Source organism: Lontra canadensis, unplaced genomic scaffold (genome assembly GCF_010015895.1).
Source record: "Lontra canadensis isolate GAN:19392208 unplaced genomic scaffold, GSC_riverotter_1.0 scaffold18, whole genome shotgun sequence".
In the NCBI taxonomy this organism is placed as follows: domain Eukaryota; kingdom Metazoa; phylum Chordata; class Mammalia; order Carnivora; family Mustelidae; genus Lontra; species Lontra canadensis.
The window spans coordinates 11,315,861-11,328,675 of NW_022631012.1; the positions used below are offsets into that span (position 1 = coordinate 11,315,861).

At 35.5% G+C, this 12,815-nt stretch overlaps 1 protein-coding gene across 1 annotated transcript in view; it reads right to left on the reverse strand.

Moving 5' to 3' along the window:
• NBEAL1 (neurobeachin like 1) overlaps positions 1–12,815 on the reverse strand; it is a 187,229-nt gene that overhangs the window by 86,267 nt on the left and 88,147 nt on the right. The window contains exons 25-31 of the mRNA XM_032860042.1: positions 11,848–12,006; positions 9,129–9,288; positions 4,924–5,012; positions 2,320–2,895; positions 1,800–1,975; positions 931–1,084; positions 303–431 (exon numbers count right to left, since the gene is read on the reverse strand). Coding sequence (XP_032715933.1) covers positions 303–431; positions 931–1,084; positions 1,800–1,975; positions 2,320–2,895; positions 4,924–5,012; positions 9,129–9,288; positions 11,848–12,006 — 1,443 coding nt within the window. The remainder of the gene's footprint in view (positions 1–302; positions 432–930; positions 1,085–1,799; positions 1,976–2,319; positions 2,896–4,923; positions 5,013–9,128; positions 9,289–11,847; positions 12,007–12,815) is intronic.

The following is a 12,815-nucleotide window of genomic DNA, read 5'->3' on the forward strand; positions in this document are numbered from 1 at the left end:
AACCATACCTACCCCTACCAAGTACTTAAAATTCCAATTATCAAAAGAAAATAAAAAGGGCTAAGTATAAATCCTTTAAAAGGAAAACTTAAAATTACACTGAGTCATATACATCAGGAAGAAACAAAGAGTTGCCTCTGAAGCCTCTTTCTGATTAACAAAACTGAAACTCGAGGGAAATCATGGATATTTTTGGAACTATTAAAAAAATAAAAATACTGAAAATTTATTATCATTTAGTTAGTACACAACTCCTATGCTGCATGCAAAGTATAGAAAATAACGCAAAAGAACTGACAAACCTGCAAATTTCCCCTTCCAATGAATCCTAGAAGCAACTGGATTTGGATTCGAGAAAGTTTTGCCCACACTTGACCTTCAGAATACCAAACTGACAGACCATCGAAGAGCAGCATCAGATCATCTAAAAGCTATCACAAGGGAAAAATTGAGAAACAAAAACACTGTCTTAAATTGTTCTGATGAGTTTTCCCCAAAGTAATACACATCATAAATATTTCAAAACTAGCTTAATGTTCAATTGATAAAAGCCAAAAGAGCTATTCTAGTAATAGCTAACAAAGTTAACTATCACTTTTTATCCATGTTCACTGTATCTGATTAAATATTAATGCTCTAAACAGAGAGGGTACAGGGGCACCTGCGTGGCTCAGTGGGTTAAGCCTCTGCCTTCAGCTCAGGTCATGATCTCAGGGTCCTGGGATCGAGCCCCGCATCGGGCTCTCTGCTCAGCAGGGAGCCTGCTTCACCCACCCCTTTCTCTCTCTGCCTGCCTCTCTGCCTACCTGTGATCTCTGTCAAATAAATAAATAAAATCTTAAAAAAAAAAAAAAAAGAGGGCACAAAATTTTTTTGTTGAATAAAGTCCTTGACTACCAGAAAAATAATATCAAGGAGTTATTACTGCACCTTCTCAGTCCACATGTTTGAATTAACAAGCCCCTCTGACTGCAGAAAGTCCTGTATGATCAGGATGAGTCGGAAGGCATTTTCAGCAGTTACTGGATTCATTTTTGATTCTCTGTTTTCTGTGACTGTCCATTCTAACATGTTCTGTAGCAAACTAAGTGTAAAACAAAATCCTCTTAAAATCATTTTAAGTTTAGAAAAATAGTAAAACATGAAAAGAAACCCAGTTATTCATTATTATGTCTTTAAAGATATACTATCACTGGAAAGGATCAGAAGATATTTAATAATAATGAAGCAGCTTTTTAATCTCTAAAGTATCTATCTTTAATAAACTTAATGTAAAAGGCAAAGTAAAAGTTATCTGTTTAATTATAAAAAAGCTATTGAAATAATTCAAATTCCAGTCTCTAGTAGGTACTTAAAAGTTTAAAGTTGGAAACTGGGAAGGTAAGAAAAAAAAGCCTTATAGGTCTTGCAGAAGGTCTAGCCCTGCAAAGAACTCTAAGTGCTTTGCAGAAGTAATTTTTATGAAAACATCACTTGGTTCCCTCAGCATGGAAACTCTCAAACATGGACAAGACTGCGGAACACAATACACCACATGTTTACATGTTACAAAAACTAAGTTAAACAATAAGGACTATATACTACTGAAGCCCAAACTAAAGATTTAAATCTCCTCATGCCTTTGAATTTCTCTCTAGATTCCATTAAAATGGCAACAGAGAGGAAAAGGGGCTGAGCATGAAGTTTTTCCTTTTCTCTCACTAAACCCACTGAATCCTGAATAAATGTTCAATAAAAAGTATTATTTTAGACTCCCATCCACTCCAAAGGAAAGAGGAAATCACCAATTGAATGCTTACATTAATTTTATTTCATCTGATGGTCGAAGTAGTTCACTGGATATTCCTGGTTTACTTAGTGCTGAAAACACTTGTCCCCGTTCAATCCAAGTACCATCATCAGACTTTTCTAATCCCCTACACATTACATAGTTCAAAATATTTGTCAGTAATTGAAGAAGCTCCTCCTCACATCTCTAGAAAAAAAGATGAACTAATATTAAATTATTGGAAGGAGGTGGTGTTAAAAGCACATAGAAAGAACCATCACATATACTGACTGTAATCATTCAACATATTTTTAAAGTGTCTTGATGTACACGGAACTTTGCTAAGTAGGCTCTAGAGATACGAGGATGACTAAAACACCTGCTTTTCTCAAGATACAATTCAGTGACTTCCAGGCTTCCAAAATCTTAGATCATGAGACTCAGAACATGAACAGAATATGGAATTGCTAACAATTACACACTTCTAAGGATTAGAAGTGTGTAACAGACATGTGAAAATAAAAACAGCATTTGGACACAAGGAATTTTACCTCTTGGCTTTCAGGTAAAGAGAAGTCATCACCAAACCCAGGATCATTTAAGACACCGCTCTCTTTGTCAGACTGCACGGAAAAGGATTTGGTAGATTCTATCGGGGAGGGCGTGCTAGGCAGGCTGTCTGGCATGTGACTTCCACTGTCGCTCAGTTCACATGAGTCTATTCCACTGAGATCTAAACTCAGATGTGAAGGGTTATTATTCCAGAATTCTTCTTGATTCTCTGATCTGAAAGATAATTCTCCCACAGAACTATCTTCTTGAAATAATGGTATGTTTGAGTCTAGAGAGTGTCCATCCTCTAAACTCCACTGATCTGAAGACACATTGGCTGAGGCAAAAGAGTTGATTTTTTCCTCATCAATCTTTTCACCAAAGTTCTTCTTAGTATCTTCAGTTGATAAATTTTTGTCACTGTCTTTTACTGAAACAGCCCTACTGTGCTTATGAAGGGTATTTCCATTTTCAAAATTTGTTTTTAAAAAAAGCCTAACTAAAGTGTCTTGCCAACCCACTTGTTGAGATATTTGATGTGCTGCATCTGGCTGGGACTGCAAAATCTGTAAAATCTGCAAAGATTAAGAATACAAAATTCATCAAAAAGTACACAGTACTTCACATCAAAAACAGTTCCTTTTCTGTTATTTTAGTGACAAAGTAATTTAATGAGAAACTGTGGGAAGATAAACTTTCACAAGATTATGTTCTTAACTGGATTACAAACTATCTGTAGGGTACATACTGTGTTTTTAACTAATCTGCATATTACTCATTGTACATAGTACTTAAATATTTGCTGAAAGATAAAAAAGGGAAAAAATGATCCTCCACATATCAACATACTCATGTTATTAATTTGGTCAGAGAGAAAATATAACTAGAATGAAGTATATATAAAATGTAATAAAGCTATATCCTCTCAACTAAATATTTGCCATGAGCCTACTACATTTGTTAAGCAAATACTGAATACGTACTATGTACCAGGCCCTGTTCTGGCCCTAGTGTTAAGGGAGTAGTAAAGAATGACACACTGACACTTTAATAGAATCTAGATATCCCAAGAATGTTTCCTTGGCTCATTTTTTTTTCCAGGCAAAGTTAATGGTTGCTTTTGCAAAAACATATTTTTTCCATTAACTCTATATTGTACAAACACTAATTCTAACAAGATGGATGCCACTATTTAGCTGTAAAAAGAAACTGAAATGAAAGAAGATACATTGACATCCAATATGTATGATCTCTACTGTACAAATGATTCCACATTTTTTGGATAACAACAAATTCTTAAACACTGTCAGATACCCAGTTAAGATCTTTCAAACACTTTTATCACAAAGCCAGTAAACTTCTATGTAGATGAAAAAAATTTTTGCTCCCAGTATTTAGAAAATCTCATTTATCTCTAACTCTGACAAGTGTCATAGGAGATGAATAATGTTGGTAGGGACTTCAGAATCAGCGGCTCTAATTCCTGCTGATGCTGATACAAAAAGCAACATGTCACAATGAGTCACAATGATGTGAAGTTCCTTTCCTCACTAATGCTGTCGGTGAGCTACCATTACTCTACTGATGCAGAATATCCATTTTTTTCTTAGGAAAGAAATTTTCATGATTTTAAAATTTCCGTAAAATAAGACTTACTTTATGGCTACTTTATATGCATGTGATGAATAAAAACGAGGCTTCATTGAAAGCTGTTTTCAAACTGAAAGGAAAGATCAATCTCTATGACCTGCTTCAAGAACACTATGCCAGAATCCATCAAAATGTGGAATACGAGTACACTTTGACACAGCAATTCCACTTCATGGATAATGTCTCACAGATGTACTATCAAAACCAGGTAAAAATATATGTAAAAAAGTTCTTAACAGAAGTTTTACACAGAAAAACAGGAGACAACCTAAACATCCATGAATAGGGAACCAGGTAATACTTTATTCAATAGCCACAGAATAAAAACTATACATAGCTGTTAAAGAAAAAGATATATATCCAGACTTACGGATGGAAAAATACAATAACATAATTAGGGAGTAAAAGTAAAAAGAAAAGCAAGGAAGCAAATTAAATAGTAGGTCAGTGACTACTAGTGGAAGAGAGAGAAGGCCAAAATCAGGAAGAAGCACACGGGGTAACTATTTCTTGACTCAAGTTAAAGGCATGCATGGAAGGCAAGTCACTGTTGCTTTTCCACAAAGTTCAAGATTCAGAAATTCTAAAATATGATATATGAATTAGAAATGGTCATAATCGTTGAAGTTTCCTGACAAAAAACTATTCTCTTGTACTAATTTTTTTTACTGTGGAAAGGAAATATTTCCAGGAGACCATGTAAAGCTAAGAACACATTTTTATGCTGATTTTTAAATTATAATGAAGTTAATTCATCTCAAAAAACAAAATTACTTTTTTATAAAATTGTGTCACTTATAAAATAACAGAAATTAAAACGTACACTCAGTGTAAAATACTTAGTATAAATTTATTCATTAATATATTCATCATGAATATAAAATTATTCATCAGAATTATTCACAGTATAATAATACTGTCATTTTTAAAGTATATCTTAAAAGTTTACTAACCTTTCTGCAGATAACCACTCTGACATTTATATGTGTTCTGTGAGATATATATACCACAGACAACAGATCTTTGAAATTAATAGCAGTATCTATGGTGGGAAAAAAAAATAAAAATTTAAAATTAAATTCTAGAGATAGCCAAAGAGACTGTGAGTGACAGTTAGATAATAATTGTTTCATTTTTATTTTTCTTGCTGCCAACAAGATATCCTTTATTTTTTTCTAGCTTTATAGCGATATAACTGCCATAAAACAGCATATAAATTTAATTTACAACATGATAACCTGATATACTTATATACCACAAAATAATTACCACAATAAGGTTAGTTAACATCCATCACTTCACATAGTTACCATTTTCCTTTAGTGGTGAAAACTTTTAAGATCTGCTCTTTTATTTATTTATTTATTTATTTATTTATTTATTTGACAGATAGAGATTGCAAGTAGGCAGAGAGGCAGGCAGAGAGAGAGGAGGAAGCAGGCTCCCCGCTGAGCAGAGAGCCCGATATGGGGCTCGATCCCAGAACCCTGGGATCATGACCTGAGCCGAAGGCAGAGGCTTCAACCCACTGAGCCACCCAGGCGCCCCTAAGATCTGCTCTTTAAGCAACTTTCAAGTACATAGTATTATTAACTATAGTCACCAGGTTGCGCTTTAGATCCCCAGAACTTATTCATCTTATAAGCGGAAGCTTGTACTCTTTGGCCATGTTCACTCATTTGTCCTCTGCCCCCAGCCCCGGCAACTACCAATCTACTGTTTCTAGGAGGTTGGTTTTTTGAATTTCACCTATAAGTTAGCAGAAAAATGCCCTGCAGGTTCTTCTGTTACAAATGGCTGAATAATATTCATATAAAACACCTCATCATTATCCACTCATCCATCAGCAGACATTCAGGTTGTGTACGTCTTGGCTATTATCATTGGCTGCAATGAACATGGGGATGCAGAAAACTCTTCAAGATAGTGATTTCATTTTCTTTGGATATGTATCTAGAAGATGGATTGTTGGCATATATGACAGTTTATTTTTAATTTTTGGAGGAACCTCCATACTGTTTTCCACAGTGGCCATCTAATTTGCATTCCCAGCAACAATGTACAAGGGTTTCCCTTTCGCCATATCTTCACCACCATTTGTTACTGTCTTTTTGGCAATAGCCATCTTTTCAGGTGTGAAGTGTTATCTCCTTGTGGTTTTGATTTACACTTCCCTTATGATTAGAGATGTGGAGCACCTTGTCAACTACCTACTGGTTATTTGTATGTCTTCTTTGTAAATATGTCTACTCATGCCCTTTGCTCTTTTTTTTTTTTAATTTTAGTTAGTTGACATACAGTTCAATACTGGTTTCAGGAGTTGAGTTCAGTGGTTCATCATTTACATGCAACACCCAGGGCTCATCATAACATGTGGCCTCCTTAATATCCATCACCCACCTATCCCATCCCTACCCACCTCCCTCCATCAACCCTCAGCTTGTCTTCTAATCAAAGAGTCTCTCATGATTTGTTTTCCAGTCTCTTTTCCTTCCCCCTCCTGAAAGTTCATCCATTTTTTCCCCCTAAATTCCACATATGAGTGAAATCATATGGTATTTGTCTTTCTCTGATGGACTTATTTCACTTAGCATAATAAACTCTGGCTCCAACCACGTCATCGCAAATGGCAAAATTTCATTTTTGATGGTTGACTAGTATTCCACTATCTTCTTTATCCATTCATCAGTTGATGGGCATTTGGGCTCCTTCCATGGTTTGGCTATTGTTGATATTAATGCTATAAGCCTGGGATGCATGTACCCCTTAAAATCTTTATTTCTGTATCCTTTGGGTAAATACCTAGAGGTACGATTGTTGGATCATAAGGTAGTTTTTTGGGGACCTGCCATACATTCCTAAGTAGGAATTTATAAATTTTTAGCTTTTTTAGGAATTGCCATACTGTTCTCCGGAGTGGCTGCACCTGTTTGCATTCCCACCAACAACGCAAAAGGATTCCTGTTTCTCTGCAGCCTTGCTGTTTCCTGTATTGTTAATTTTAGCCATTCTGACAGGTGTGAGGTGGTATCTCATTATGGCTTTGATTTGTATTTCCCTGATGATGAGTGATGTTGAGTACCTTTTAGCCATCTGGATGTCTTCTTTCGAGAAATACCTATTCATGTCTTCTGCCCATTTCTTAACTGGATTATTTGTTTTTTGGGTGTTGAATTTAATAAGTTCCTTACAGATTTTGGATACTAACCCTCATTTGCAAGTATGTTCTCCTATTTCATAGGCCGCCTTTTAGTTTTGTTGATTGTTTCCTTTGCTATACAGAGGTTTTTCATCTTGATGAAGTCCCAATAGTCCAATTTTGCTTTTGTTTCCCTTGCTCCCAGTGATGTGTCTAGTACCTTGTTCATTTTTTAATTGGATTTTTTTTTGCTATGTTGTATGATTTCCTTACATATTTTAGATACTAATTCCCTCTCAGATATTTGATTCACTAGTATTTTCTTCCACCCTATAGACTGCCTTTTCACTTTGTTGATGGTTTTTCTTGCTGTGGAGAAGCTTTTTAGTTGGATAAAGTCCCACTTGTTTATTTTTGCTTTTACTGCTTGTGTTTCTGGTGTCATTGCCAAGACAAATGTAAGCACTTCTCCTCCTCCTCATGTTTTCTTCTAGGAGTTACATAATTCAGGGCTTACATTTAAATCTTTAATTCATTTCAAGTTAATTTTTGTGAGTGGTGCAAGATAAGGGCCCATTTTCATTCTTTTTTTTGTTTTTTAAAGATTTTATTTATTTGTTTGACAGATAGAGATCACAAGTAGGCAGAGAAGCAGGCAGAGAGGCAGGCAGAGAGAGAGAAGGAAGCAGGCTCCCTGCTGAGCAAAGAGCCCCATGCGGGGTTCGATCCCAGAACCCTGGGATCATGACCTAAGCAGAAGGCAGAGGCTTAACCCACTAAGCCACCCAGGTGCCCCGCCCATTTTCATTCTTTTGCATATGAATATCCAGTTTTCCTAACACCATTCATTGAATAGACTATTTTTCCCCCACTGAGTATTCTTGGACCCCTTGTCACATATTAGTTGACCAGATATACATGGTTTTATTTCTGGGCTTTCAATTCTGTTCCACTGGTCTATGTGTGTTTTTATGCTAGTACCATACTGTTTGGATTACTGTAACTTTATAGTATAGTTTGAAATCAAGAACTGTGATGCTTCCAGCTATCCTCTTCTTTTTCAAATTCTTTCTCAAAGACTGAACTGTGGGAAATAGTTATATAAATACTGAAATAACTGTCTCATTTAAAATAAGGATTATAGAGGAGCTCCAAGGTGGCTTAGCCAATTAACCAGCTAACTCCTGATTTCACCACAGGTCATTATCTCAGAGTCCTGGGATCAAGCCCTGTGTTGGGGAGTATGTTTGAAGACTTTTTCTTTCCTTCTTCCTTACCCTCCCCCACATGCACTCTCTCTAAAATAAATAAATCTTTAAAGAAATAAAGAATTACAGATGTTATAAATTTTATGAAGAAAATAGATTTAGAATATTTGACAGTCTCCTGAGTAAGCCCTAAATAACTGTTCTTTTCTTTTAGTTGCCTGAACACACCATCCATACTGTTTTGATCTTGTACTATTATTTATCTTTTTATGTAAATGTCTTATATCTTATATACTTATCAATGAGAAGATAAACCATTCAAAACAAAGAACCTTAACTTATACCTTTTGAACCCTTAGCATCTGACATAAACACTACAGTTTATAGTAAGTACTAAAAAAGTTTTATAAAAAAAAAAGAGAAACAAAAAAGAATATCTAAAAGAATATCTGAAATTAAGGATTTAAGCTCCCTAAAGAAAAAAAAAAACATGTTTTGTATGTTATTTTCTCTAGCATCCTTTTCTTATTATAGAGGACCCTATTATTTACTAATCAATGAATCAATAATTATTGAAAGCCTACCAAGTAAGGTACTATACTATGCCCTGGGAGACAAAAACAAAAAAGGTAAATAAAAAATAGTACCCAAGAAAAGCCCTGCTGAATCAAACAATAAATAGTTAAAAAACAACCTGAGGAAGGGAAAAAAAAAACTCTTTAGAAAAAAACAATTGAGAACCATCAAATAGAATTATGCTACTATGAAGAACATTTCTTAAATATATCAGTATTATCAGCCTTAATCATACCTGTATTTATAATTTGATTGGTGAGGCTTTTAATGAGAGAGGTATTAATGGGTGCTTCATTAAGAAGAAGTCCCAATCCTGAATAGCCAACTTCTCTGAGCCGAATACGTTGTTTACTTCGTTCATAAACATTTGTGCATTTCAACATTTGTTCCATAACCTGGTCACAACAATAATATATTCTTCTCAATACAGAGAACTAAGAACAGTCTGTCACTTAAGTTAATATTAAATATAATGTTACTGTACAAGCATGATTTTGGAGAATCATTTTTTCCTTAAGTGTAACAAACAAACCCAGCAGTAACAGGGAGGAATATTCCATATCATACTCTTATTAAAAAATGGGTTTAAGAAGATTGAACTAAAATGCATTTGTATTTAAATAATTAATGCAGGGGCGCCTGGGTGGCTCAGTGGGTTGAAGCCTCTGCCTTCGGCTCGGGTCATGATCCCAGGGTCCTGGGATCGAGCCCCGCATCGGGATCTCTGCTCAGCGGGGAGCCTGCTTCCACCTCTCTCTCTCTGCCTGCCTCTCTGCCTACTTGTGATCTCTGTCTGTCAAATAAATAAATAAAATCTTAAAAATAAATAAATAAATATTTAAACCTGTAGTTTACATGTGTTTGCATGTCTTTACATGTGATTCCTGTGTTTACATGTGTTGCAGATCAAAGAAATAACTTAAAACTTCCTTTTTAATGGCTAAGGCTTAGATAGAAACAAACCCTACAGCCTCCATGAAAAACAAAAGTATGTTGTGAAAGAGAAAAAGGATATTCCAGATCCATCTAGTGATTTATCTAACATTTATGTAACATTTATATAAGAGTTATCAAAATAATTGTCAAGAACAAGGAAACATTTTGTGAAGCAACACATCCATATGCCAAAATGGGAGAATGAATTAGTAATTCCATACTTTTTGAAGTGAGATCAATGTTTTAAAAGTGACATACTGAAACCCTATGGAAAGGGTAATTTTGGCAGAATAATATGATGAACAATCCATATAAGGCCAGTTTTGAACAAATAACATTTAATCTCCATAAAGGAACATTTGTTTGGGCAGATACTTTAAAGAGCAGCCACAGGGGTCACCATAATTAATACTCATGAGAGACTATGCCAGGTAATTTTTATTGCACTTTTGTTTTCCAAAGTTTAGGGATTCCAAACAGCGGCAATCCAAACTTGACCACATACGTAGACCTTATAGTGTAACACTAATGAAACAAGAGGAAACAAATGTCACAGGCGATCAGGCATAATGAACAGAATAAATCATGAGAAGTAGAAATATGACTAACTCTTTTTTTTTTTAAAGATTTTTATTTATTCATGGACAGAGAGAGATCACAGTAGGCAGAGAAGCAGGCAGAGAGAGAGAAGGGTGGGGGGGAAGCAGGCTCCCTGCTGAGTAGAGAGCCCGATGCGGAACTCGATCCCAGGACCCTGAGATCATAACCCGAGCTGAAGGCAGAGGCTTAACCCACTGAGCCACCCAGTCGTCCCAACTAACTCTTTTTTTTTTTTAACAAAAAAGGTAAGGTGGATGGCTTCAACTAAAGTTCAAAGTGACTACTTTGGATAGCTTAACAAAATATATTCATTATCCTTTGACAAGTTACTAACCTCTCTGGCCTCAGTTTATCTGTAAAATGGGACTAATAATATCAACTTCGTAAAGTTTTTGCAAGGACTAAGCTAGCTAATATATGAAGAATGTTTACTGCATGATAAATAGTGGGTGCTACATAAGGTTGGTTATTATAATTAACTGCTAAAATGTCTGACCTGCCTCACAGACCCATGGTAAGTCAAAAGAGAAATGAGACAAAATTAATGAAAGAGAGTGGGAGGTACACGCTTCTAGTTATGAAATGAGTAAATCACAGGAATAAAAGATAGAGCAAAGGGAACATAGTCAATGGTATTATAATAAGGTTATATAGTGACAGATGGTTCCTACACTTGTGGTGAGCACAGCATATGCATAAACTTGTAGAATCACTACATTGTACACCTGAAGCTACTGTAACGTTACATATCAATTATACTCAAATAAAAAAATGTATTTTAAAAGAAGGCAGGGCGCCTGGGTGGCTCAGTGGGTTGAAGCCTCTGCCTTCAGCTCGGGTCATGATTCCAGGGTCCTGGGATCGAGTCCCACATCGGGCTCTCTGCTCAGCGGGGAGCCTGCTTCCTCCTGTCTCTCTCTCTCTCTGCCTGCCTCTCTGCCTACTTGTGATCTCTGTCTGTCAAATAAATAAATAAAATCTTTAAATAAATAAATAAATAAATAAATGAATGAAGGCAAAAAAGGGAAATGAGAGGTTTTATACTGAGGATGATATAACAAAGTGGATTTTCCACTAAATAACTGATCAGATTACAATACAATTAGTTTTTAAATGTTCAAAATAGGAGAAATATATATCAAAACAAACTGAAGAATTAATTAATTAATTTTTAATGTAGGCTTCACACCCAACATGGACCCAACATAGGACCTGAACCCATGATCCTGAGACTGAGACCTGAACTAAGATCAAGAGCTGGACACTTAACCTACTGAGTCAGCCAGGCACCCCTACAACAACTTAAAATTAAAGTAGACATGAAAAGAGAATTTACATTCATAAAATGGATATTTACAAGTAAATTCATATACTCACAAATGTCCCCAAATATAAAGATGCTTAAGAAATGTTTGTACCTTAAAAACGATTTCTCTTAGTCTGTCAGAGTACTTCTGATTTAACAGCAAGGCATAAAGTATGTCAGCATTTCCTGGTTCAAACAGCAACAAGAAAAGCTGACCTCTAGTTGGGCTGGTACGGAGGAGACTGAAGAGCATATCCAAAATTCCAAAGAGCTTTTAAAATTAAACAACACAAAACAAACAACCACACTTATATATGGAAGTACAAATAAAGTCATAAACCACAAACAGTTATTTAAACTAAATCCTATATACCCTAATGTTTTAGTGCTTAACTCAATGATCTGATGTCTTCTGAAATAGCCCTGCCTTTTACCTCCATTATGCTTTTGGCTTATTTCCTTTTGTAAATCCTCTCAATACGAATATTCACCTGCTGGGCCATATGTATAATGCTGTAGCCACATAAAAAACCATGTCTTCCATAAAACCTTTCCTGGTCTTCTCAATAGTAATACTCTTCTATGAAAACCTCATAGGACTTTGCTTCTCTCTTATAGCTGTTGTCATAGTCTTTTTTTGTTTGTTTGTTTGTTTCATAATTATTTATAAACCTCTCTTATCCACCCTTGCTTTTCTTAGGTTAAAAGAATGCTAATTCATTCATTATTACATACCTATATTATCTACTATTACTCTGTGTGTATAATCAGCATTCAGTAAATACCTCTTTGACTGAATTGACCAAGAAAATATCACTGGCAATGTGACAACACAGCTATCATGAAATAAGACTATTGGTTACTCTAAATAAAAAGAAACTTCTTCTTCTTCTTCTTTTTAGTATTTTATGTATTTATTTGACAGAGAAAGAGCAAAAGCAAGGGGAGCAACAGAGGGAGAGGGAGAAGTGGGCTCTCCACTAAGCAAGGAGCCTGATGTGGGGCTTGATCCCAGGACCCTGGGATCATGACCTGAGCCAAAGGCAGATGCCTAATCGACTGAGCCACTCAGGCACCCCA